At 55.5% G+C, this 25352-nt stretch overlaps 1 protein-coding gene across 2 annotated transcripts; it reads right to left on the reverse strand.

The window, feature by feature from the left end:
* Positions 1-8143: 8143 nt before the first annotated feature.
* KRT80 (keratin 80) lies at positions 8144-24527 on the reverse strand. 2 transcript variants are annotated; one of them, XM_023943268.2, is made up of 9 exons: positions 24039-24527; positions 20845-21059; positions 14665-14725; positions 13598-13693; positions 10968-11132; positions 10466-10591; positions 10107-10327; positions 9583-9638; positions 8144-9507 (listed from the first exon to the last, which is right to left on the reverse strand). In XM_023943268.2, exons 1-9 carry the CDS (start codon positions 24342-24344, stop codon positions 9347-9349), a joined length of 1407 nt encoding a protein of 468 aa, XP_023799036.2. In that variant the 5' UTR covers positions 24345-24527; the 3' UTR covers positions 8144-9346. The 2 variants fall into 2 exon arrangements, with proteins under 2 accessions (XP_023799036.2, XP_086726656.1); XM_086870530.1 differs by lacking the exon at positions 24039-24527 and adding an exon at positions 22624-23895.
* Positions 24528-25352: the final 825 nt, after the last annotated feature.

Genomic DNA, 25352 nt, shown 5'->3' on the forward strand with positions numbered 1-25352 from the left:
ATAGTTTAGCCTCTTTGGGAAGGAGAAGTGGGAATGCTGCCCCTTCCAGGATGGAGCGAGGAATAGGGTGAGCAGTCCAATTCCCAGTTGTGGACTGGGATTTTATCCAGAGCAGGGGCTGGAGTCACTCGAGGCCTGTTTTATAAAGCCAAATACAAGGCCCTGGGTTGTTCCTTCCTCCACTCAAGGTGGGCTGAGGAGCTTCCAGCAAGGTGTGAATTCCTGTTCCTGGGGGACACTTGGACAGTTTGTGTTGGAATTCAGTCCTGCCAAGCCCTGGATCCCCTCCCATGGTCCAGGTGGGATCCCCAGGAAGCTGCCCAAGCTTTTCCCTGGGTTGTGTAAGTGCAGAGCTGCCACCAGGGCTGGGCGTGGGTGGATCTGTCCAGGAGGGCCGATCCCAAATCCCGGCTCAGGTCAGAGCGTGTCCCATGGGTGTGGGCTGTGGCAGGAGCTGTTGTTGGGAACTGCCAGGAGCAGGGATGGAGGGAATCCAGCCCTTCATCCAGAGGCTCTGCTGGTGCTCTCCAAAAGCAGGCTGGGGGAACTCGGACAGAGCTGGGTGGGACTCGGTGGGAGCTCTGAAGAGGGGAAACGTCTTATGCTCCTGAATTTCAGATTCCCCATGGCAAATCCAAGGCTTGGTGAACTCTGGGATTTTTTGAGAGTCTTGTGATCCAGATGTCTGGATTCATTTCCCCTGGTTTAGTCTGGGTTCAGGGTCCCAGTTTTTGAGGGTTTTTTGTTGTTGGTTTGTACTGGGAGAGCAGCTGGGATTCCCTGAGGTCCTGACTTCAGGAACCAGGACTTAGACTGGTGCCAGCACTGGGAATGTTGGAGGATGAACTCTGGTGCAGATTGGTCATTCTGGTGAATTACCCAGGGAATGCTGGATTTACCCATTGTGGAGGGCACAGGGGTGTAAATCCAGAGTGGATCTGCAGCTGAGGTATTGAACTGGGGCTGTTTTACTCCTCTCCTTGCAATTCCAAATCCCCAAAGGCTCCAAGTCTTATGTCAGTGGTGGGATCTTCATCTCTTCTGCCCTTCTGCCCAGAGGAAGTGACAGTTCCCTTTGGCTCCATGGAATGACTGGAAATGAAGCTCCAGGTGTTTTATATCCCCTTTTTTTCAAGGCTGAATTGCCTCTCTGTGGGCAGGGGGCCACTCGGTGCTGTACTGGGATTTCACCAGCCTGAGAAGTGCTGGGACAAAGGAGATTTTGGGACCCCTGGAGCTGGTTCTGACACAGGTAACGGTGGCTGTTGGGAAGTTGGGAAGTGCTTGGAGCAGCTTTGCTGCAGCTGAAAACATTCCATGAACTCTTATGGCCCAAGTCTCCCTGGGCACAAGGGGACAGAGGGGCTGCTTGGCCCCCTGGATCCCCTTCAGGGCTGCCCAACCCTCTTCCCACCATTCCCAGCCCTGTTTGCTTCCTTCGTCAGAGCCTGAGTCACCCTGGGATTCCTCAGCTCTGAAGTGGTTCCTCCTCTCCCTCCCCCTGCCCAGGTGCTGAGGGTGTTTTTCCGAAGCCCTGAATTTCTGGGTGTGCCCGGAGCCTCACAAACACGGCAGGTCCTGGCAGGAGCGGCTGAGCTCTGTTCCCACTGTGAATTCCTGGCAGGGTTCCAGGGGCTGTGCCAGGAGCAGCCCCTCTGAGCTCCTTTCCCTGCTGAGCTGGGGCTTCTCTGCTCCCTCTGTGTCCCTCAATGGACACAGGCACAGCCTTGCCTCCCCCAGGTCCCTCCATGGACACAGGGCACTGCCCCAGATCCCTCTGTGGATCCTGACTCCCTGAGGTTTGGAGAGTTCCTGGTGAATTTGAGCATCAGAGAGATCTGTGGGACTGAGAGGGAGCAGAGCCTGGAGAAGGGAAGGCTCTGGAGACACCTTGCAGCCCTTCCCAGTGCCCAAAATGGCTCCAGGAGAGCTGGAGAGGGACTTGGGACACGGCCTGGAGTGCCAGGACACAGGGAATGGCTTCCCAGTGCAAGAGGACAGGGATAGATGGGATATTGGGAAGGAGTCCTTCCCTCTGAGGGTGGGAGGCCCTGGAATGGATTTCCCAGAGGATGCCCCTGGATCTCTGGAATTGTCTAAGGCCAGGTTGGACAGGACTTCCAGCAGCCTGGGACAGTGGGAGGTGTCCCTGCCCACAGCAGGGGTTTGGAATGGGATGAGCTTTGAGGTCCCTCAACCCAGACCCAAGATTCCAGGATGGCCCAAGCCATCCCCATGTCCCGAGGGGGAACTCGTGCTGTGATCTGGGCTCCTTCCACTTCCTCCAACCCCACAGGCTCCCGTTGATCCTGGAGAGGAAGTTCTGGGATGATGTTTAGTGCCTGAAGGGAGCAGGGAGCATAAGCTGAGCCCAACTCTAAACCCCAGGAACTACCTCTGGTTGCTGTTGTCCACAAACCATGGAATTGCTCAGGTTGGAAAAGCCCTCAGAGAGCATCAGGTCCAACCATCACCCCAGCACCACCCCCTGTCACCCCAGCTGTGTCCCCAGGTGCCACAGACACGTTTCTGGACGCTTCCAGGGATGGGGACTGCCCCTTTCAGTGCTTTAAAACCCTTTCAGTGAGGAATTTTTTCCTAAATCCAACTTAAATCTTCCATGATACAACTTGAGGCCGTTTTCAGTTGTTCCCTGGCAGCAGATCCCAAACCCCCACCCTCCTGTCAGGGAGTTGTGAGAGGGAAAAGGTCCCCCTGAGCCTTCTTTTCTCCAGCTGAGCTTGAGTGTCTTGTGATCCAGATATCTGGATTCATTTCCCCTGGTTTAGTCTGGGTTGGGGGTCCCAGTTTTTGAGGGTTTTCTGTTGTTGGTTTGTACCGGGAGAGCAGCTGGGATTCCCTGAGGTCCTCACTTCAGGAACCAGGACTTAGGCTGGGACCTGGGGAGCAGGTTTGGATATGTGGGAAGGGAGGGCCCTGGAGAAGGAGCTCAGCCAGTGCCAGTGCTACCCCTCCAACCCCCCAGTGCCGAGGGGGAGCACGGGGGGCAGCTGGAAATGGTTCCTGGAAGTGTCCAAGGCCCGACTGCTCCCCCCGTTCCTGCCCCACCCTGGGCAGAGGGGTCTGTGCAGGTGTAAATTCGGGCAAACCCCAAATTCTCTCCGTGTCCCAGGTGGAGCTCGTGCTTCCCTGGTTGGAACTGGGGCAGGAATTGGGGCAGGACGGGCCCGGGGCAGCGGCAGCTGCTGCTGCGCGGTTCCCCCGGCCCGGAGGTGGCACACGGGGCACTCCCAGCCCCGGGGCCGGGCTGGCACCGCTCCCTCCGAGCTGCGGGCAGGGCCCGGCCCTGGCAGCACAACAAGGGAATTCTGCTTTCTCCCGAATTCCGGGGCTGGCAGGGACAGCGCCCGGCTGTGCCGCCGCTTCGGGGACCCTCCGGCCTGGTGGCACCTCTGGGCTGCCTTTCACTGGTCCAGGGGCAACCTTGGGGCTGGGATCCAGGTGAGATCCCAGAACAGCCGGGGTTGGAAGGGACCTCGGGAGATCTCCCGGTCCAAGCCCCCTTCTCGCACAGGGTCACCGGAGCCCGGTGCCAGGACCGGGAGCCCCGGGGCCGGCAGCAGGCGGTGCTGGCACATCCCGGTGCTGCCGGGGCTCCCAGTCCCAGAGCTCCCCGGACCCTGCCGAGATCACACCGAGCGGGGCTGGGGACACCGGGGACGAGAATCCCGATCCCAGTCGGGCACAGGGGCTGAATCCCGATCCCAGTCGGGCACAGGGGCTGAATCCCGATCCCAGTCGGGCACAGGGGCTGAATCCCGATCCCAGTCGGGCACAGGGGCTGAATCCCAGCCCCAGGAGGGTTTAGTGGGGTGAACCCAAATCCCAGCCGCGCACAGAGAGGATGCATCGGGATCCCAGCTGGGATCAGGGGGGTGAATCCCAGCACCGGGATGGCCGCAGGACACAGGCAGAACTGTTCCACCTCCCGTGTGGAGAAAGGCTGGGAATGAGGGAGGAAAAGGTGCCTTAAAGCTGAGCCGGCCACCATTCCCAGGGCGGAATTCCCAGCGGACACAACTCCCGTTCCGTGCCAGGTGAGGAGGAGCCGCGGCCCCCCCGGCCCTGCAGGGCGAGCTCTGCTCACCTGGGCAGGCTCAGCTCCCCCGGGCGGGGCCGGGCTTAGGTGTTCCCATTCCTGCCCGGATTGGGCCGGGAGAGCCAAACCTGGCCTTATACGGGCACAGAGCGGCTCTGGCCGCTCCCCCGGGCCGGGCTGGGCTGATCTCTCTCCCTCCCCTCCCTGGACACAATCCAGGGATTTGTTTGCAGCCAGCCCGGGGAGTTGGGGCACCCAGGGTGGGGCTGGAGATCCCCTCGAGCCTGGGGAGAGGGACAGGGACAAATCCCTGCTGAACCCTTCCCTACTCTATCCTGGGGCATTTCATTAGGAAAATGAAATTATCTCCCCTGAATTCCATCCTGCCTGAGGCTGCAGGTGAAAAAACTGGGAAACTGAGGCAAGGTTTGGCCTAGGATGGTGCAGGAAAGGGAAATCCAACCCTTGTCTTTTTCCCAAAGTGGGGGAATTCTTTTTCCCCAATGGCTTCTTTCTTGGGATGAGCCACTTACATCCCTGCAAATGATTGTGCCAGGCCAGGAGAGGGCCTGGAGCATCCATCTTCCTCCTTCTGCTCCACTGGAGTCACTCCAGGCGTTGGCTGGAACTGGGGAGTTTCTGTGGGAGAACTGGGATGGGTGGATTAAACTGGATTTGGAACTGGAGTGGGAGCCCCAGGCCATCAGTTCCCCATTCCAGGATATTTCCATCTCCCTTCCCACACATTTAACCCCATGGCACACACTGGGGGATTTTGGCTCCTCACTGGTGCTGAGCAGGAACTCGGCTGGTGCCAGATTTCTCCAGGCTCCATGGTCTGGGAAAAGGCCTGGGTGCATCCCTAAATCCACTGGGAAGGAAGGAGAGGTGGAAGAGCCAGGAATGTTCCCACCTGCAGCTGTTTCCTGGGGAGCAGAGGGGCTGAGAGTTGAGATTCCAGATGGGAAAAGGGTTGATCCCCTGATAAAGATGTTTTGGGTGTGTTCCTGGAGGATTTGGCCCTTAGAGGATAAAGAAGTGGTGTCAGAAAGGATCCAGGGATATTTCAGAGGGACTGGCAGCACAAGCACACAGAGACTGCTGGCACTTGACCCCAGGGAGCGGAAGGTGACAGATTCATTGCTGGTCCAGGTGTGAAGGGATGAGTTCCTCTCCTTGGGAGCTGTTCCACCTTCCCAGAGTGATTCTAGGTGTGTGTGGGCTCTGGAGGAAGCAGGGGGGAATGAATCTGGGAGCAATGGAACAGCCAGGCTGGATCCCAGGAGTCATTCCCACCTGGATGGGAGTTCTGGCTGGATGAGAAACACCCTTTTTTATGATCATAGAATCACGGAATGGTTCAGGTGGGAAGAGACCTTAAAGCCCATCCAGTGGGCAGGTCCCATCATCCCAGGGTGCTCCAAACCCCATCCAACCTGGCCAGGGATGGGGCAGCCACAGCTGCTCTGGGCAGCAGGATCCCTTTGGGATCCCCTCCGTGGGAGCTGTTTCCCTTTCTCTGCCGGCTGGGCCTGTGCATATGAGCCGGGAATTGTTGGGGATTTGGTGAGGCGCTGCAGCAGCACCACCTGCCCGGCAGGGGGAGCCCGGAGCCCGTTCCCAGCAGCTCCAGGTGTGCCGATCCTGGGATGCGCTCCGGGAGCCGCTTCCCTCCGTGCTCCTGGCTCCGGTCCTGTGCAGCCGGGACCGATTCCCTGCTGCTCTTCCCGAAATCCCCGCAGGCCCCGTTTCCAGAACTCCGGGATCTGCCCCGGGATGTGTCACGTCCGAGACCTCCAGGACTTTCGACGTGTCCGGTCCTGGAGAGGCGCCAGGCAGGATGGGATCATCCTTGGGAGCGGCTGGAGCTGATACGGCGTCGCCTGGAGGAGGCTGTGGATTCCTGAGTGGCCTGGCAGATAAGAGGGATAAATATCCCCTGACCCCACAGACCCCCTCAGCAGCTCCCAAATCCCCATGGGGGACGTGCCCTGGGGTTACTGATTGAAGGGGATCACTGGAATCAGCCATAAAACACCATTATTGAGCCATAAACAGGGGAATGCTGTTAATTATGCAATTTATTCCCTTTTATTAGTTAATTACCCTCCCTAACCCTGGTTTTCCCAGCAATCCTTAGCCCCTGATCCATTTTTTACATGGATCTGTGAAGGTCAGTGATGCCTCAAGCCCCCCCAGCAGATTCTAACCATCACACAACCATCCCTTTTTCCATAAAACCTGAACTTTTCCATCAGCCTCCCCCCCGCCCAAATTCAGGATCCTTTGAGTTCTTATGAATGTTTAGGAATCAGCCAGGTAGGATTTTGTGGCATTTTGAGCCAAAAACAGGTTTGTGATGATCCTGGCACTTTCTGGGACTGCCTTTCACCGCTGCATCCTTCTCTGTTTCCCCCATTTTTCCACATTCTATCCCTAAACAAAGGAAAATCCTTTTTTAGTGTATATTATTCTGTATTGACAGCACTGATCTAGACAACAGGGGGGGTGCAGCCAGGACTTTTTTTTAAGGGCTGGGATAGGGATTGCTGATGGTGCTGCCTGGAACCTGCAGCAATTCCCTGGGGAAATTACAGCTGGAATTTGGGCTGGTTGTGACTCTGGGATAATAACAGCAACAGGAATTTGCCCTGAGGAAGAGGCTGGGCCCTGATGAGGGAGGGATGGTGGAGGGGGCAGGATGTGTGTCCCAAAGCCATGGATCATCCCAGGCAGAGCTCAGCTCCCGTTAAAGGGGGCAGGAATTCTGCTGGATGGACCCATTCCCTGGTGCCCTTGGGAACTGGTCAGTGGGAATTGAGGCTGGGAGCAGTGGGACAGGGGAATGCTGGGTTGGGTCTGTCCCTCCTGTGTCCCAGAATGGAGACCTGAGTCCAGGAATGTGACAAAAATCCCAGGTCTCAGACCTTTAATCCCTTGCTGTGGCCTCAGGGATCTCTCCCAATTTCATGGCTGCTGAAGGCTCAGAAACAGCAAAACTATCCCCAAAATCCAATGTCAGGGAGGAAAAGCAGTGGGAAAGTCTCAGCTGAGCCCCCCAGCCTCCAGATCCCCCAGTTTGGGCTCCCATTCCAGCCTTATCCTGGACAACAGGAGCCCTGTTCCTGCTCCTGTCCTGGGAATGGGGCTGCTCTGAGCACAGACCCCGCTTTGTTCCTTAGCCTGGGAAGGGCTTTTCCCAAGGGCACTGTGGGCTCCTGGCTCCAGAGACAGCCCTGCACTAACCCTGCCCAACTGGGAGCAACTGGGAACTGCTCAGAGCCCCCTCTTCCCCATCCTGCCAGCAAACTGGATTTAACTCTCCTCTGCTCTGGAATGTCCTTCCCATCCTCTGTCTCCCATCCCCTGCCCTGGGCCTGGAGAGCTGCTCCCAAATTTTGGTCCTCCAGCACCTTGGGGGCCCTGGGCTGCTTTGGATCTCCCAGGGAAGTTCCCCAGGGGAACAGGGAGCATCTGTGATCCAAAAGGGCACCTCTGGAATGAAGGGCTGCAGGGAAATGCAGGTGCCCAGGATGAACCTGGCCCAGGTGTGCAGGAATTCCCCTTTGGAGAGGAGCAGGAGGAGTTTGGGATGGGGAAGCTGACCATGGAAAGGCAGAGTGTCTCCCAGGTGAGCAGTAAACAGCAAAGCTGCTCCCAGATTTGGGTCCTCCATCACCCCAGGGAACCTGGTCTGCTTTGGATGTCCCAGGGAAGTCCCTCTGGGGATAAAGGAGCACCAGAAGGACTCCTCTGGAATGAGGGGCTGCAGGGAAATTGGGTGCCCAGGTGTGCAGGAATTCCCCTTTGCAGAGGGGCAGGAGGAGTTTGGGAAGGGGAAGCTGAGCAGTGCTGAGTTGTTCCCCTCATTCCCAAAATTGGTCCCCAAGGCCTTGCATCCCGCACCGTGTCTGCCCCTCTGGCCCCGTGTTCTTCATCCCAGGGATGTGCCCAAGTCAGTCCCAAGGAAGCAATTCCAGCCTTGCCTGGCTGCCAGAACTCAGCCACAGCCCCCAGGTGAGTCCTGCTGTTGCTCCAGGTGCCAGTGGTGGGAAGCTAGGAGAAAACCAAGGACAGGATGGGTTCTGAGTAACAGAACTTTATTGTAACAGCCAAACCCCGTGAGCCAGAGCTGTGCTTCCTTTCCTGTGGGGATGTGGGAATGGGGACCCAGAATCTGGGAATTTTGGAGGGGGGTGATGAGTGGCAGCAACTGGAGTCAGGAATACTGCAGGATTCAGGGTGAGGTTGGAAAGAGGCTGCAGGGATGGCTGTGCCAAGGCCACAGCATCCCCCACCTCCGGCCACATGGCACTTCCAGGGCTGGCTCCAGGAGTCTGGAGCATCAGGATTGGGATTGGCCAATAGGGGCAGCCGGGTCAGGTACAAGCTGAGGTCAATAAATACAAAGGCAAGGGAGATCTCCAGCCTTAGGCTGAAAGAGGGAAGATTTGGATTTGATTTTAGGAAGGAAATTCTTCCCTTTGCAGGTGATGAGGCCCTGGAATGGATTTCCCAGAGCAGCTGTGGCTGTCCCTGGATCGCTGGAAGTGTCCAAGGCCAGGCTGGACAGGACTTGGAGCAACCTGGGATATCCACCCCATGGCCGGGGTGGGAATGGGATGAGCTTTGAGGTCCCTCCCAACCCAAACCAGGATGTTCCCAGTGCAGTTAAATAGGAACCAATACCCCAATCTTAGGAGCTGGAATTGCTGTGTGGAGCCTGGAGAGAGGGAGGATAGGAAGGGCTTATGGAAATCAAGAGGTTGGAATGGAATGGAATGAGGGCCCCCCCAAAGGGAGAGAAATGCCCTGAGGTGGCCAAGGGTCCCCCAGTGTGTCACCAGATCTGTCAATCCAGGTGACAAATCCATCCCTGGCATTGTTTTCCTCTCTCTCCCCAGTGTGGAAACCTGGATGGTGTTTTCCTTGGAAGCCCCATTGGGGATCACCCTTGGAGCAGGGAAAAGGTTTGGCAACACCAGTAAAGGGACCAATGGCAGCTGCTAAAACTGGGGTAGGGACATTTCCCTCCTGCTGGGCACATTCCAAGGGGTGACTGCAAATCCCCTGGGAAGGGAGCCCTGGAGAGGAAGGTGAAGGGAATGGGAGAGTCCCTAAAGTCCTGGGCTGGTTCCTGCTGTAACTGGGAATGGAGCTGTGAACTGCAATGGTGGGAAGACAGGGGACAGCCTGGACAGGATCCTCATCCTTCATCCCTTGGATGTGGGCTGGAGTTCAGGAGGAAGAGCTTCCCAGGTGCCTTGGATCCGTGTTCATCCCATTCTACGAACATTCCTCGGGGGCTTCGGAGCTGAGCTTGGGCTGGGTCCCGGTGTCTGGAATCCCCAGCACGTCCTGGGCTCTCCTGGTGCTGCCTCCGCTTGGCTCCGTGTCCCCTGAGCCCCGGGCAAACAGCCGTGAATTCCGCAGGGTGCTGGCAGAAACTGGGAGAAGGGGGAAGGTTAAACCCCTTCCATCCATTCCCTGATTTCCTGGATTGGAGGGATCAAAGCACTTACGGGGCTTCGGGCAGGAGTGGACAGCGCTGATGACAGTGGGAATGGGCTGCTCCATGCTGGGAAGGGAAGGACACAGTGTGAGCACATGGCTTCAGCTCTCCCAGAGCAAAGGGTGCGAAGGGCTGGGTGGAATTTGGCCTGGGGGAGTTGGGATAGTGGTAGGACCAAGGGTGTGGTTGGACCAGGAAGGGCTTCAACAGCCCCTGGGTGAAGCACCTGGAGAAGGTCTGGAATCTCAGCCTGGGGAGTCTGAGGAAGACTTGGGAGCAAGAAATGGGATCGAACTGCTGGGAACCACCAGGATTTGTTCCTTCTTTGACCAAACCTTCAGTACCTGACTCGGGATTTGGGCAAGCTGAGCTTTGGGAGGTGTCCCTGCTGCCTGTGGAAGGTGACCCTACCTGTGGCAGGGGGTGGGACTGGGTGGACCATCCCAAAGCATTCCATGATTCTATGACGTCTCCATCCCCCCAGGTATCCTGGTGCATCCCTTCCCCACCTGAGATGGAGGAATCCTGGCTCACCTGTTCTCCTCCCCTTCCATGAGCTTCCTGTAGGTGAGGATCTCCACATCCAGGGCCAGTTTGATGTTCATGAGCTCCTGGTACTCCCGGACCAGGTGAGCCATGTGCTCCCGGCTGCGCTGCAGGGCCTCCTCCAGCCCGGCCACCTTGGCCTTGGCGTCCCTGAGGGTCCCCTCCCCCTGCTCGCCAGCCTCACGGATGTGTTCCTCCAGGTACAGGCACTGGAGTGTGGGAAAGGGAGCTGAGGGGGCTTGGGGGAGGGAATTCCTCACCTGTCCCGTTATTCCCACCCCAGCATACACCCATCCAGTTGTTCCCCCCAGGACACATCTGTCCCATTATCCCACCCCAGGACACACCTGGCTCTTCTGGGACACGATGCAGGACCGGAGTTTCTGGATCTGGATGTTCAGATCTGCGATTTCCCGACGGCTGTCGAGGAGGTGCCCCCCAAAGGAGCCAGACTGGGAGCTGCTGTCGGTGAGCTGCGGGGAGAGGGGCAGGGGTGCCCTGGGATCACCTGGATTACTTGGGGAAAGATTTGGGGCTCATTCCCACCCTCTCTGGCTGTGGCTGTGCTAGGCTTATCTGGCTCCTGGGTTCAGTCACATTCTTGCTGTTTGGAGAGCTGGAAGGACATTTCCATCTCCACTGGCAGATGTCCTGGGTTCCTCCAGTGTGGAAAGCCCAGAGTAACAGAACTCTGGATTTATTGTCCAGAGCTGATCTGGAATAGTGCTCAGTCTCTCCCTCCATTCCCAGGGCCAGCCCATCCCTCCCATCCTGCTGATCCAGCTGTTTCCAGGCCAATCCCTCCTGTCCTTTCCCTGTCTCTCCTGGCATGGAGCAGGGATCTGGTACCTTCCTCCGGGTGAGGGCCTCAGCCTCTTCCCAGCTCCGCAGGGCCAGGAATTCATACTGGGCCCTGACGTCCTCCACAATCCTGCCCAGGTCTGGCCGGGAGCAGCTGTCGATTCCCAGCACCACAGAAATGTCCTTGATTTCCGTCAGCAGCTCCTCCAGTTCCTGCAGAGCCAAGGGACAACAGGAAAAAGAACACGGAGCTGGAAAGTCACGGAATGGTTTGGGTGGGAAGGAACCTCAAAGATCATCCCATTCCACCCCTGCCATGGGCAGGGACACCTCCCACTGTCCCTGGCTGCTCCAATCCTCATCCAGCATGGCCTTGGACAATTCCAGGGATGGGGCAGCCCCAGCTCCTCTGGGAAATCCATTCCAGGGCCTGCCCACCCTCACAGGGAAGAATTTCCCTGTATCTGGTCATATCCAAGATTCCCAGTAGTCAGAGAAGGCTGGACCCTCCAGGTGGGCTGTGCTTGGCAGAACAGCTTCCATGTGGAGATGGGGAGAATTCCTAAGTTTTCACTCTCTGGAGCTGGGGATCTGGTATTATTTGTTCCATAAAATCCAGACTCAGGTTAAGTTGGGTTTTAGGATCTTTGGATACAATCTGGTAAAAATCTGACAAAATAGTGCCTTTGGACTACTCCAGGAGTAGGGAGAATCCTGGGATCCTTAAGGCTGAAAATCTCGTAGGATCTCCAGATTCCAACTGTTTCTCAGTAGTGCCAAGGCCACCCCTGACTGTGTCTCCAAGTGGCACAGCCACACATTCCTCAGGCACTTCCAGTGACGGGGACTCCACCCTTGCTCTGGGCAGCTATGCCAGGGCCAAGACAACCCTTTCCAGGGAGGAATTTTCCCTAATATCCAACCTAAACCTCCCCTGGTGCTCCCTCCTGTCCAGTCAGCTGTTCCCCAGGAGCAGAGCTGGAGATCAATATTCATCCATGGCCCAATACCCATCAATATCCATGACAGATGTGAGTTTTGGGAAAACAAAGGCAGGATCGTTCCACAGCCTGGGGAGGCTGGAAAATGCCCTTTCCAAGCTCTGCTGTGGTATCCAGCGAGGCTGTGGCTGCTCTTTGGGCTGCCAGAGGCTGATTTACAGCTCCTCAGGGAACCAGGAGCTTTCCCTGGACACAGCCACAGCTGGCAGTTTCTCCACTCCTCTATCCTGGGAATGTCAGCACGGGGGAGACAGGAACACCCCTGGGATCACCCACTGGGATATTTGCTCTGGGTAAGTCACAGCTGGAGAAAACAGCCCAGAGTGGAGAATTCCCTGCCCTGAGCCTGGAAGGGCCCCTGGATCCAGGTTTGGATCCAGGCTTGCTCCAAAGTGGCTGCTCCCTTATCTCAGGCACAGTTCCTGCCTTGCACCAGGAATTCCTTCTCTTCCTCCCTTTCCATTCTTCCCATTGTGCTCAGCTCCCTTTGGAGCAAGAATTGTGTTCCTTTCTTCCCTTCCCTTCCTGGCTGGTCTCACAAAGGGCTCCATGGCTCAGGGATAAAACAGAAATATCCCCCAAAAGCAGGATGACTGGGATACTTTATCCCACTGGTGTTTAATCTGTGAGTTTGTTAATCTTGGAGCAGGTGAGAAAATTTGTGTTTATTTGGAGTATCGGATCATTTGGTGAATAAAACCCCCAAACTGGTCATTTGTTAATGAGAAATCAGGATGGGATTTTCTCCTGATTCATCCCAACAAGCAAAGTTTTCCTCATTTTCCCTCCCCCTGGGAATGTGCCTAATGCCATCAAATCCACAGAGTAGGTGAGACAGGAGAGGTTGGGGATGCCATTGTTACATGAATTGGGGGTTAAAAACCACAGCTTTTTGTGGGACCCATGGGAAATCAGCTGGAGATCCAGGAGCAGGGCCTGATTTCCAAAAAAACTGGGCTAAAATTGCCTTACTTAAGGAATAATCTCATTTTAGAGCAGATCAGGCTCCCTGGGCAGTTGTGCTTGGAGGCAGCTCTGGCCTTTCCATGCCTCAGTTTCCCACAAGGAATGTTCATATTCCTCCATCAGGCATTGTAATTGTTTGCATTGCTGGAATTTAGATAAATCCTGAGTGCTCCCACACTGCTGATCCTGCTGGGTGACATTTTCCAGGCCCTGAGTCAGTGCCTGTGATCAGTTCTGATGGAGGCCCTTCCCCCCTGGCTGGAATCGTTCCTGACTGGGGACCCCTCATTTTCCTGGGAAAGGAGGAGGCTGAACTGTGTTTCAGAGCACCCAGGTTCTCCAGGTGTCCTGGTTTTGGGGTTCTTCCTGGAGTCTGAACATTTGGCTCACCTGGGCTGAGGTCTGGGGCAAGCCCCATCCCTGGGGGCAGGAGCTGAGCCCCAACAGCCAGTTTGGGATGAGGCTGGAATTCTCAGCTGTTCTGGGGGTACCCCAGGCCCCACAGAGGCTCTGGGGCAGAAGGAAGGAGAAGAAAGAAGTCCTGGCCCAATTCCAACGTTGTTTTTAGGGGAGGGATCAACTCCTCAGGCCCTGCCTAAGCCAAGGGATGGCTGTGACACCCTGGCCAAGCTTCCATGTGTGTGGAAATCCAGGATCCCCAAAATGCCATGTTTCCCACAGCATCCCAGCCCTCTCCAGCTGTGTTCCCACCTGCTCATAGATGGTTTTCTTCAGCTCCAGCAGCTCCTGGAGCCCTTTGAGCTTCACCTCCAGTTCTGTTCGGTGCAAGGTGCTCACATCCAGATCCTGCACAGATGGAAAGAGATTCTTCAGTCCCTAACAGGATTTACAGCATGTCATTCCCACTGCTCCCCCTCCCCAGGGAGTGCCCTGCTTGCTCCATCCCTGGGAATGTTCCAGGACACGTTGGATGGGGCTTGGAGCACCCAGGACAGGGAAGGTGTCCCTGCCCATGGAGGGGTGGAACGGGATGAGCTCCTTCCTACCCAACCCACTCCCGGATTTATTAACAGGGACGTTTGGAACTGCTCTTCAGGTGGGAAGGCTCCTTTGAGGATCTTTGAGGACTTTTTCCCTTTGTTTTGTGGGATTTGTTGGTGGGAGGATCCACTGGGCCAGGCAGGGCTAGGCCATCCCCACACAGCTTTTGTTCCCCACAAAAGGCTCCACTTATTGAAAACTTGGAACAAGGAAGTGTCCAGGAATGTCTTTCCTGGCTGGGGAGTGTGCCAAGGAAAACATGGAATTAGCCAGGATGGATATTTGTGGGGAACATTCCCTTTCTCCCAACACATTTATCCTGCCCCCAAATTGGGGGTTTTGATATAAAATTCCAGTTCCAGCTGATTCTCACTGGCTCCTGCCAGAGTTCGAGCTTTGCCCGGGGTTTGCCCAGGGCGTGGCCCCTCCACAGGGAACAAAGCAAATCCTTTATCACTTCCAGCCTTTCCCAACCCTAATGGCACCTGGAGGGAACACAGGGAGGAGAGGGCAGCCTGGGAAGGGTTTGGACCCCTCAGGCCAGGGAAATCCCAGGATGCAGGGATGGGGATGCTCCAGGCCCCAGGTGCTGCCAGGGGATTTTTCAGGAGCCATTCCAGACTCATCCTCCTGTGGAATTTGGACTCATCCCCTCCCTGTCCTCCTCCAGACCTTGTTATCCCAAACCAGTTGAGCCTGGACCATTTCCAGGCTCTTCCCTGACTGTGCAGGGCTGGGTAGAGCCAATCCAGTTGGAAACTTCCCGTCTTGCTGACCTTTTTCAGCTCCATGAAGGTGAATTCCATCCCGCTGCAGAGACGAATTTCATCCTCGTACCTGTGGAGTGCCCGAAGCATGGGATCAACCACAGGGAAACTCAGGGACTCTCAAGGTTGTCTCGAGACTCCCAAAGTATCCAAACTTTCTGCTTTTCCTGCAATGTCCCCCCTCCTTCAGGCATCGTGGGCAGGAGTGAGAAGCTGCCACATTCCAGCTGCCCTGGAACACCAGGAGCACTTCTGGGATGAAGAATCCCAGAGCAGAGAGGAGGGAGCCTTAATTGGGATTTCATTTGGGGGCTGTGCAGCCTCAGGTTCTTCACAAAGGGATAGGGGAATTGGGCTCTGCCCAAACTCCTCAATTTTCACCCCAAACCTTTTCTGTTCTGCTCAGGTTTCCTTGAAGTTTCACTTCCAGGGGCAGAGTCTTCCCAAAGAAATCTTTGGCTTGTGAAAATTCTGGACTGGTGTCACAACCCAGCCCAGGTGATTTGTGAAGGCACACATGCAAAAGAATTAATGGAAAACTGCCTGTGGAACGGAAGGGAATGAAACCACGATGGGGTGGAGTCCTAAGTGTCCCTTTGAGGAGCGAGCCCCACAGGTGTTCAAATCCAGATGGGATAAGGCAGGGCCAGGGAGCAAAGCCTCAGTCCAGGGGCAAATGGATATGAGTGGGAATTAGGGAATACACCAGCCCTTGTAAGCTCCTGGGTGTGGTGATCCCAAATCCCAGGGACCCGACCAGAAAAGCCTCAGGGTCCATTCTGGGCCCAGCAGTGCTTGGTCAGAGAGGAGAAGGATGGGATGGGGGTCAGTGCCTCCCACAGCAGCTGGACACGTTTGGGAGTGATGGGTCAGAGCAGGCTGAGCTCTCAGGGAGGTCTTGGCTCCCCTGCTCTTCTGTCATTCCTCAGACTTGGCCTAAGGGGCACATGACATTCCATGGATTCAGGGAATCATTAAGGTTGGAAAAGCCCTTGGAAAGCATCGAGTCCAACTGTTCCCCCAGCACTGCCAGGGGAAGCTCTGACCATGTCCCCTTGTGCCGCATCCACACAGCTTTGGTGACTCCACCCCTGCCCTGAGCAGCTGTGCCACTGCCTGGACACCCTTCCAGTGAGGAATTTTTCCCAATATCCAACCAAACCTTCCCTGGCAGAGCTTGAGGCCATTTCCCCTTGTCCTGTTCCCAGGCAGCAAAGCCTGACCCCCTGGCTGTCCCCTCCTGTCAGGCAGTTGTGCAGATCCAGAAAGCCCCTCCTGAGCCTCCTTCTCTCCAGGCTGAGCCCCCCAGCTCCCTCAGGAGTTCTCCAGACCTTTCCCTGGTGCTCCAGCCCTTCTCCAGCTCCATTCCAAACTCTGGACTCGCTCCAGCCCCTCAGGGACTTTCTTGGTGGAAGGGCCTCCAAAGTGACTCCCGTTTCCAGGCTGTGAACTCATCCTTTCAGTGCTGCTTGGACACAGCACCAAATGCACCTGGGGGAGGCTGACACCTTTGGGAATGAGGAAAAATGGGATCTCCCAACAGACTGAGGGTAGGAACACCAGGAATGCGGCTGTGTGCCGATGTTTGGGGTCTGATGCATCCAGTCAGAAGGTTTTTGGGAGCCTTCCCTGCTGTGTACAAAGTGTGGAAATGGGGAGCTGTGCCTGGAGAAGGGGAGCAGATGTTGGAAAAGGGGGAATCTGTGCTCAGGAGCTGACCTGGAATCCAAAGCAGCTCCCTGGAGCTGCAGCTCCTTCACCAAGGAGACTGTGAAGGCAGGGAGTGTGTGACACTCACAGCTTTAGGCACTCCTAGGGTTCCTCCTGTCTCCCTTGGTGCTGAACTCGCCCTTTTCTTCCCTGCTTTTCCAACGCTGGGCAGCAGCAGCTGATGGGATTTACCTGTTTGGTCTGTGCTCCTTACCCCAAATGTCAGCCCGAGAGGGACACTGACAGCCCATCAGGGACACTGACAGCCCGAGAGGGACACTGACAGCCCGGCAGGGACACTGACAGCCCATCAGGGACACTGACAGCCCGAGAGGGACACTGACAGCCCATCAGGGACACTGACAGCCCGAGAGGGACACTGACAGCCCGGCAGGGACACTGACAGCCCATCAGGGACACTGACAGCCCGAGAGGGACACTGACAGCCCATCAGGGACACTGACAGCCCATCAGGGACACTGACAGCCCGGCAGGGACACTGACAGCCCATCAGGGACACTGACAGCCCGAGAGGGACACTGACAGCCCGGCAGGGACACTGACAGCCCGGCAGGGACACTGACAGCCCATCAGGGACACTGACAGCCCGAGAGGGACACTGACAGCCCATCAGGGACACTGACAGCCCGAGAGGGACACTGACAGCCCGGCAGGGACACTGACAGCCCGGCAGGGACACTGACAGCCCGGCAGGGACACTGACAGCCCGGCAGGGACACTGACAGCCAGAGAGGGACACTGACAGCCCGAGAGGGACACTGACAGCCCGGCAGGGACACTGACAGCCCGAGAGGGACACTGACAGCCCGAGAGGGACACTGATAGCCCGGCAGGGACACTGACAGCCCGAGAGGGACACTGACAGCCCATCAGGGACACTGACAGCCCATCAGGGACACTGACAGCCCGAGAGGGACACTGACAGCCCGGCAGGGACACTGACAGCCCGGCAGGGACACTGACAGCCCGAGAGGGACACTGACAGCCCACCAGGGACACTGACAGCCCGGTTCTGCCAGGACCAAGCTGAATGCCTGTCTCCAGCCCTGCTTGCTGCTCCTCACAGCTCAGCCTGTGTGTCCCAGTGTCCCCAGTCTGTCCCAGTGTCCCCAGTCTGTCCCAGTGTCCCCAGTCTGTCCCAGTGTCCCCGGTCTGTCCCTGCTCCTGGAGCACAGCCGGCCCAGCCGGCCCAACGCGCTCCTGCCACGCTCCCAGGACTGTGACTCAGCCGGGGCTGGAGCATTCCACAGGCACATCCCAGCGTTTATCTCCCGGGAGATAATCCCGGGGCACTGCAGGAGGGCAAATCCAGCCCTTCCTGCATTTAGCACACTTGAGATGGTGTCTGCTCGCCCCCGGCTCCTTCTCAGAGCAAAATCCAGGGAGCCGGATCTCAGACAGGCTTAGTGCCACCCTCCTGGATGTGCCTGTCCCCTCTCCATCCATCCCTCCCTCTGGGAGCCATGGCAGCATCATTTGAGGAGAGGGTGGCAGTGTTCCAGTGAGTCCCTTCCAGGTGGGTTTGGGGAGCAGTCCCTGGTTAATTCAGAGCCTTCTGGGGGGACTCCCCCAGGCACATTTCCCATCCCGGAGGACTTGGGATGTTCCTGTGCCCATGGCATGTTTCATCCCAAATGCCACAGTCTGGCTGAGGGCATCACTCCAGTGGGAAATCCAACTGGTTCTTCATTTTTCCCCCCCCAGAATCCTGTGGGAAAAAGAAATCTCCCAGATTTGCCTGGTTTGTACAGAGATTTGTTGCAGAAATGCCCCTGGGCTGGGCCAGAGCTGGATGGGGCCTGGGAATTCTCCCCCTGTGAATCACTTCTGAGGGATGGAAGCATCCCAATTGTGCCATATCCCATTGTCCAAGTTACTGGAAAAGTCACAAGAAATCCAATGGGGAGAGCTCTCGGGCAGCCTGTTCCTGGGAGCACCTTCATCCCTAAGAAATTAGGTTAGAAAAGCCTCAAGTGCTGAGAGCTGGGAATTCCTGAAGCAATTTCTGAGTGCAGATCTGAGCACAGACTGTGGCTGCCCCATCTCTGGAAGTGTCCAAGGGCTTGGGACACCCTGGGATAGTGGAAGGTGTCCCTGCACATGGCAGGGTCCTTTCCCACCCAAAGCAGTCTGTGATTCTGCTTCCTCAGGGGAGTGCAGGGAGGGCCAGGTGCTCCAGACAGGGATGGCAGGTCCTAACCTTTACACTATCCAAATAAAGAGCAGGCAGGCACCTCCCATGAGGAATTTAGGACATTTTAGGCAGCTGAGTGTCACCTGAAGGACTCCAGGAGCGCAATTTCAGTGTAAGGTGAAGAATCAAATTACTGGTTCTTATTCCTGTCAAATTCCTCACAACATTCCCTGTCCTTGGCACTGCTGAGGGCCCTGGAATCCTGGGGTTTGAGTACCTCACAACAAGAAAGACCCTGAGGGGCTGGAGTGAGTCCAGAGATGGCAGTGAAGCTGGGGAAGGGCTGGAGTATGAGGGAAGGATCTGGAGAACTCCTGAGGGACCTGGGGGGACTGAGCCTGGAGAAGAGGAGGTTCTGGGGGGACCTTCTGCCTTTCCACAACTCCTGGACAGGAGGGGGCAGCTAGGTGGGATTTAGGATCCATTCCCAGGGAGCAAGGGAAAAATGCCTTTAAGCTCCACCAGAGGAGGTTTAAGTTGAATATTCAGAAAAATTTCTGTGGAAAGGGTTGTCCAGCTGCCCAGGGAGTCCCCACCCCTGGAAGTGTCCAAAACTGTGTGTATGTGACACATGGGGACTTGGGGTCAGTAGTGACCACAGTGGTGGGGGGTTGATGGTTGGGCCTGATGACCTCTAAGGGCATTTCTAAGGGATTCCATGATTCCAACCTGCTCTAAGCTGATTAAGGCATTTCACTGCTGTGTCTCTCTTAGAAGGAGCTATCAGCCCTTCCCTAATTTGCAGCCACCTGGTGCAGGGCTTAAGGAGCTGGAGAATTCTTGGGCTGAACTCCTCAGAGAGAGCACGGATCGTTTGTGCCTCATCCCAGGAGTGGGTTTGGATGCCAGCAGGGATTTCTGCCCTGCCAGTCCCTCAGCACCACTTTGGGTTGGACAGACTCTGCACAGCCCAAATCCCCACAGGAGCCTCCAGAGCTCTGGGAAGGTGCTGGGTGTCATTGGGAGGGAAAGGAGCTCATCTGGGATTCTCCTGTGGGATGCAAATGAGCCCCATAATGACGGAGGCACTGTCTGCTCCATGACCGGGCATGGCCCAGCTGCTCTCTCTTAACTGCACATCTCAGAGTTCTCCAGAGATAAGAGGAGCTCCCCAGAGATAAGAGGCAGTTGCACCTCCCCTGACCTTTGGCTATCTCCCTATTCTTGGTCAGGACCATTTGGGGCACAATTTTGACCTTTTGGTCAAAGCAGTTTGGCAAAAATGCTTTGGGTGAAGGGGGAAAGGAAGAGATCCCATAATCATGGAATAGAATATTCCTTCTTTATGCAGGAAATCCTCCCTGTGAAAGTGGTGAGGGCCTGGAATAGATTTCCCTGTGGCTTCCCCATCCCTGGAAGTGTCCAAGGCCAGGTTGGACAGGACTTGGAGCAGCCTGGGACAGTGGGAGGTGTCCCTGCCCATGGCAGGGGTGCAATGGGTGTCTGTGAGCCCAGAGAGGAAAAAGCTCCAGGAAGAACTTGGAGCCCCTTCCAGTGTCTAAAGGGACTCCAGGGGAGCTGAAGAGGAACTTGGGATAAGGGATGGAGGGAGAGGACAAGGGGGAATGGCTTCCCACTACCAGAGGGCGGGGATAGGTGGGATATTGGGAAGGAATTCCTGGCTGTGAGGGTGGTAAGGCTCTGGAATGGATTTCCCATGGATTTCTGGAATGGCTGCCCCATCCCTGGAAGTGTCCAAGGTTGAACAGGGCTTGGAGTGGAAGGTGTCCCTGCCCATGGCAAAGGTGGCACTGGATGATACTAAAGATCCCTCCTAACCCATTCTGTGATGATGAATATCCTGAGTTGGAAGACACCCACAGGGATCATCAAATCCAACTCCTTGGTCCTGCCCACAACACCCCACAATTCCCACCATGTAGCCAGGAGTGTTTTGTTTTGTACTGAGCAGCCAGAAATCACTTTGGGGACAAAGTTCTGGTTTGAGATAATTTTGTGGAGAATAAACATTCCCCTCTTTTCTTGGCTCCCATTCCAGCAATGCCATTCCCTGAGCTGTTCTCCAGCAGAGGCTCCTCAGACCCTTCTCTCCTTGGAATTTCATTATCACGGCTTTCCTTTCATCTCTCGTTAACCAGGAAGATGTTGTAATCCTAAATCCTCAAATCCACACTTCTATGCACACCAAAGTAGGAATATTTTCCTGGGAATCTCAGGCTGGCTGAGTGAAATCAATCCCTCCCTGTGCCCCAGCTGGATTCCCCTGGGTATGGATAGGGGTGGATATGGACAGAGATACCTACTTGCTCCGGAAGGTGTCCATGGTGCTCAGGACCTTTGCCAGCTCAGACTCCAGGTTTTCCTGCTCGTAGTTGAGCGCCTTCATCTCCTGGTTCATTTTGCTCATGTACTGCTCATAGATGGCCTTGATGTCCGAGTCAGAGTGGGAATTGTCCTGGTCCTTCAGGAAGTTCCACCTGGTCGTCAGGATCTTGTTCTGCTGCTCCAAGCTCTGGACCTACGGGAGAGGTTTCAGAGGTATCAGTGGCACTGAGAGCCATAATCAAAGCATGGCAGGGCAGGAGGTGTTGGAGACCTTCAGAGGAGCTGCTACAATCAACAGATATCCAGGGAAGAATGAGAAATCGGTTCAAAATTAGGCCTGAGGATGGAGGGTTATGGAATCATGGAATGGTTTGGATTGGAAGGGACTTTAAAGATCAGCCAGGTGCACCCCCTGACATGGGCAGGGTCACGTCCCTCTTTTAAGGGACTTTTAGGAGTTTTACAAGTTACCTACTAATTCATTTCTCAATAGAACACGATGACCTCAAAATAAACACAGTGACAGTGGAATAAACACGGTGACATTGGAATAAACATGTTCACATTGGGATAAACACAGTGACATCAGGATAAAGGAGTCACTGACAGTAAGATTGGTCAGTTCTGTCCCCTTTGCACATGACTCCTGGGAACACCTCCAGGATCACCAGATCCAGGTGTTAAGTCCAACATGGTGAAACTCACCATGTTGGACTCAACATGGACTCAACCTGGCGTATCCACCCCAGGGCACACAAGGATGTCCAGGGTCAGCAAAGGGCAGATTTCCTACCCCAGAGAGCACAAAGTGAGGGAACCCTCTGGACTGCGAGGAATTACAGTATGGAGACGTTCAGGGAATGAATCAGGTTTATTCCAGAGCAGCTCAGACAAAGCTCTGGAGAACATCCCAGATAATTACAGACTCCAGGTGAGCATCCTGTGCTGGCTCTGAGAGGACAACGCTGCCCTTCCACCGCCCGCCTTTGAGGAACCTGCTCCTCTTTCCCAATATTCCCAATCTCACCAGTAATGCTCCAAGTTTAACAGTTCTCGTCTTCAAAGCTCTTGGCCAACTCCAATTAATTAGCTAATTGCTACCTCTGGGAGCAACCCCAGTCACGTTTTGGCTGGAGATGCCAGAGTTACCTCCAAGTTTCTGCTGTTGCATCCTGAGATGACTCAGGGCCAATGCCGTGCCTGGGGCACTGGGGGCACTGGGAGCACTGGGGGCAGGAGCCATCAGACCGCCAGCCTTGGCCTGGGGTCCAAAGGAGAGGCAGAATTCCAGCTGCCAACTCAGATGTGGCACCATCTTTCTCCAAATCCTTCTTGTCTGAACAGAGGGAGCAGCCAAGCAAAGCAAAACCATTCCAGTGCCTCATCCTTTCTTGAATGGGAATGGGTTGTGCTGGCTGTTGTTCCAAGTCCATCTTTGACCTTTAATTAATTCCTGACCTCCTTTCTAATCCTCAGCTGCTCCTTTTTATCCCCCCTCACATTCCTGTTTGCAAACCAACACTGGGCTGAACTGTTCCATCTTGGCTTCTAACATCTGCTTGGAACTGGATGATCTTTAAGGTCTCTCCCTCCTGAGACCGTTCCACGATTCCATGACTCCTGCAAACTCCTCCTCAGTGGAAATCCTCCCTTGCAGAGCCTTTCAGCAGGAACTTTGCAGAGGGATCACCCAGATTTGGCCCCATTCCCTGGAATTTCATGCCTGAACACAGAAGTAGCCAAAGTTTGGTCCTCACAGTCCTATCCCCTCTGGGCTCTTGGGATAAAGGCAGGGCCTCAGACAGGGGCTCCAGGGCTTGGCTTTTCCCTGTCTTCTTTTCCATCTGGAGAATAAATGCCAACAGATCTGGAACAGCTGGAAAACCACCAGCACCAAACTCCTGTAGCTGTGTGGTCAATTATCCCTGGAATCACCTGCTAGGGATTGAGATCACCTGAATCCCTGATTAAAAAGCCAAGCTCTCTTTAACAGGGAAGTGTCCTTCCCTTCCTCTGGAATGAGGGCCTGGGGCAAGTGCCTGAAGTTGCCACTTGATGCAGCTCTTGAAGCCTTCAAAAGAGCTCAGGAGCTGCAGTCAGAGACCTCAGCCCAGGGGCTGTTTGTGTCCCTGAGTCCCCAGCCCAGGGGGTGTCCCTGTGGATCAGGAGGTTGTTTGGTTTGGTTTGTTGGGAAACCTGGAACTCTCAGTTCTTCCCTCCCTGGTGTCAGGGCCTGGCTCAGGCACATGGGGTTTTGTCCCTTTCCCCTACTCCTATCCCTGCTCTGAGGGGCCCAGCAAACCCCAGCCTCTCCACCTGGACAGTCCCAATTCCAGCTGCCACTGTGTGGGTGTTCCCCACATCAGGTGTTCTCCAAATTCCCAATGCCACGCTCTTGGAAAGGCTCATAGGAGGAGGCTGTGCCCATCCATAAGAGCCAGGGCCCTGCTGGCACTGCCAGATGTGACTTGTCACTACTGTCCCCTTGGAGAGATCCATTGGAAATGTTCCCATGACCTTCTCCTTCCCAGTGTGAATTCAAGTCCTCAGAGAGTTAAAATTAATCAATCCCAGACTGCTGGAGGTTGGCAGGGACAGCTGCATGAAGCAATCCCAGAGATTACATCTGTTTATGGAGCAGGGCTCTGCAGGAACCTGCCTGCCTGGGAGTTGTTTTCCTTTGGAGAAACTTCTGTTTCTCCTGTCTCTGCAGAGATGAAAGCAACACTTTCTTGGCCCCTCTCCGCAGAAGCTCAGAGGCAGTGGGTGGGGGGTCCCCCTGGCCCTCTGTGCTGCCAACGTGGAGGTGGGGATGAATTTCCAGGGAAGAGTTTCCAGCTCTCTTTAGCGCTGGAATTGGAGCTGTCACCATAATCGGCGTCACTGCCCGTGGCTGCTTGGTCACTCCTGTCCATGGTCACTCCTGTCCATGGTCACTCCCGTCCATGGTGCCCCAGGAGCTCCCCGGGTGACGGGCACAGCCCCCGCACGCATCTCCCCCAGGGATGCTCCTTAACCCTCGCTCGACAGAGAGCTCGGAAGGAATAACTAATTGGGTAATTAGCAGGATGTTCCCAGCCTCGCTGGGCGTGGCTGCAGGCCCCGGTGGGTCCCCGAAAGCCCGGGCAGTGCCTGCGCCCCCTGCCCACCCCCAGCCAGGAGCTGTCCCTACCTTCTCGATCAGGGTCACGAACTGGTTGTTGAGCACTTTGATGTCCTCCTTCTCCTGCTGCCGCACGGCCTGGAAGTCGGTGTCGATGTCCAGGCGCACGGGGCCCGGGAGCCTCCCGTCCCCGGAGAAGGGCGAGCGGGACAGGCAGCGGAGGCTGCCCGGGGAGCCGCGGCCGTCGCTGGCGCCGCCGTCGGGGCTGCGGCGCTCCGGGGACGGGCTCGGGGCGGCTCTGCCGCGGCTCATCCTCCCCGACACCTCCCCGGAGCACAGCGAGCCGCTGGAGAAGGCAGAGCAGGGGTTGGTCATGCCCGGGCTGCGGCTCCGGGAGGGAAAGGCAGAGGGAGAAAAGGGCTGGAGGTTTGTGGCTGCTGCTGCCTCCGAGAGAGGGAGAGCAGTGGAGCTGGGCCGGTGCAATTCCCGTCTCCTGGGCTCGTGGGCTGGTAATGAATTCCAAGCACCTGTTCTGCGATGTTCATTAAACGGAGGAGGGTGGAACCCTTGATGGAAATCCAGATCAACCTGTTGGGTTTTTTTTGTTTTTTTTTTTCACTCCTCTGTCTGTTCCCTCCTTTCTTCAAGAGCTTGTTTGTGTGAGGAGGACTCAGGCCCTCGCAGCAAAACCAAATTCTCCCAGGTAATTCCGGGCCTCAGCAGCTGCTTCCCTCATCCTTAAAAGGTGAGGAAAGGAATTGGAGGTGCCGGGCTTGGGAAGGATTGCTCCAGGCACAGCGCTGTACAGGGACTTGGCACACAGAGCAGCCCCTGGCTGCTTTCCAGCCTAAATTTGCAGGAAGAAACAGTGATATATATATATATATATATATATATTTTTTTTTATTATTATTATTTATTTATTTTTTTTTTTTTTTTTTTATATATATACGGGAGGGTTTAAAATCATAAATAGTGTGAATTGGCTAAAGAAGGAGCTGGAAAATGTATCCTAAGCTTGGTGTGGCTGGAGCTGCTCCTGCTCTGTCACCATGGGCACAACATGGAAGGGTCTAATTCTCACATGTTTTAAAGAGGATAGGTCTGGTTTTAGGGATGTTAGCTCCAGTTTATGGATGATAGGTCTGGTTTCAGGGAGGATAAATGTGTTTTTAGAAATGATAGATTGGGTTTTAGGGAAGATAGGTCTGGTTTAGGGACCCCTGAGAGTGGGGTCCAAGAGTGCTGAGGTTAATCACTCATCTGCTCTGGCAGCACCAGAGACCCTCAAAACCTCTGGACCCCGAGGTGGATCTCAGGTGCCCAAGTCCATCTTTGACTGCCCCATTCCCCAAAAGCCCTATAAAAGCTGAAGATACCAAA

This window comes from Cyanistes caeruleus, chromosome 32 (assembly GCF_971803275.1).
Source record: "Cyanistes caeruleus chromosome 32, bCyaCae1.hap1.1, whole genome shotgun sequence".
In the NCBI taxonomy this organism is placed as follows: domain Eukaryota; kingdom Metazoa; phylum Chordata; class Aves; order Passeriformes; family Paridae; genus Cyanistes; species Cyanistes caeruleus.

Bases quoted from the DNA above. Each gene is read 5' to 3' on its own strand.
- KRT80 (XM_023943268.2), bottom strand. From the start codon at position 24,344: ATGACCAACCCCTGCTCTGCCTTCTCCAGCGGCTCGCTGTGCTCCGGG. The intron at 14,726-20,844 runs GTAGGTATCTCT...GGCACTCCACAG, and splicing joins ATGGACACCTTCCGGAGCAA to GTACGAGGATGAAATTCGTC. The intron at 10,328-10,465 runs GTGTGTCCTGGG...CCCACACTCCAG, and splicing joins TCGTGTCCCAGAAGAGCCAG to TGCCTGTACCTGGAGGAACA.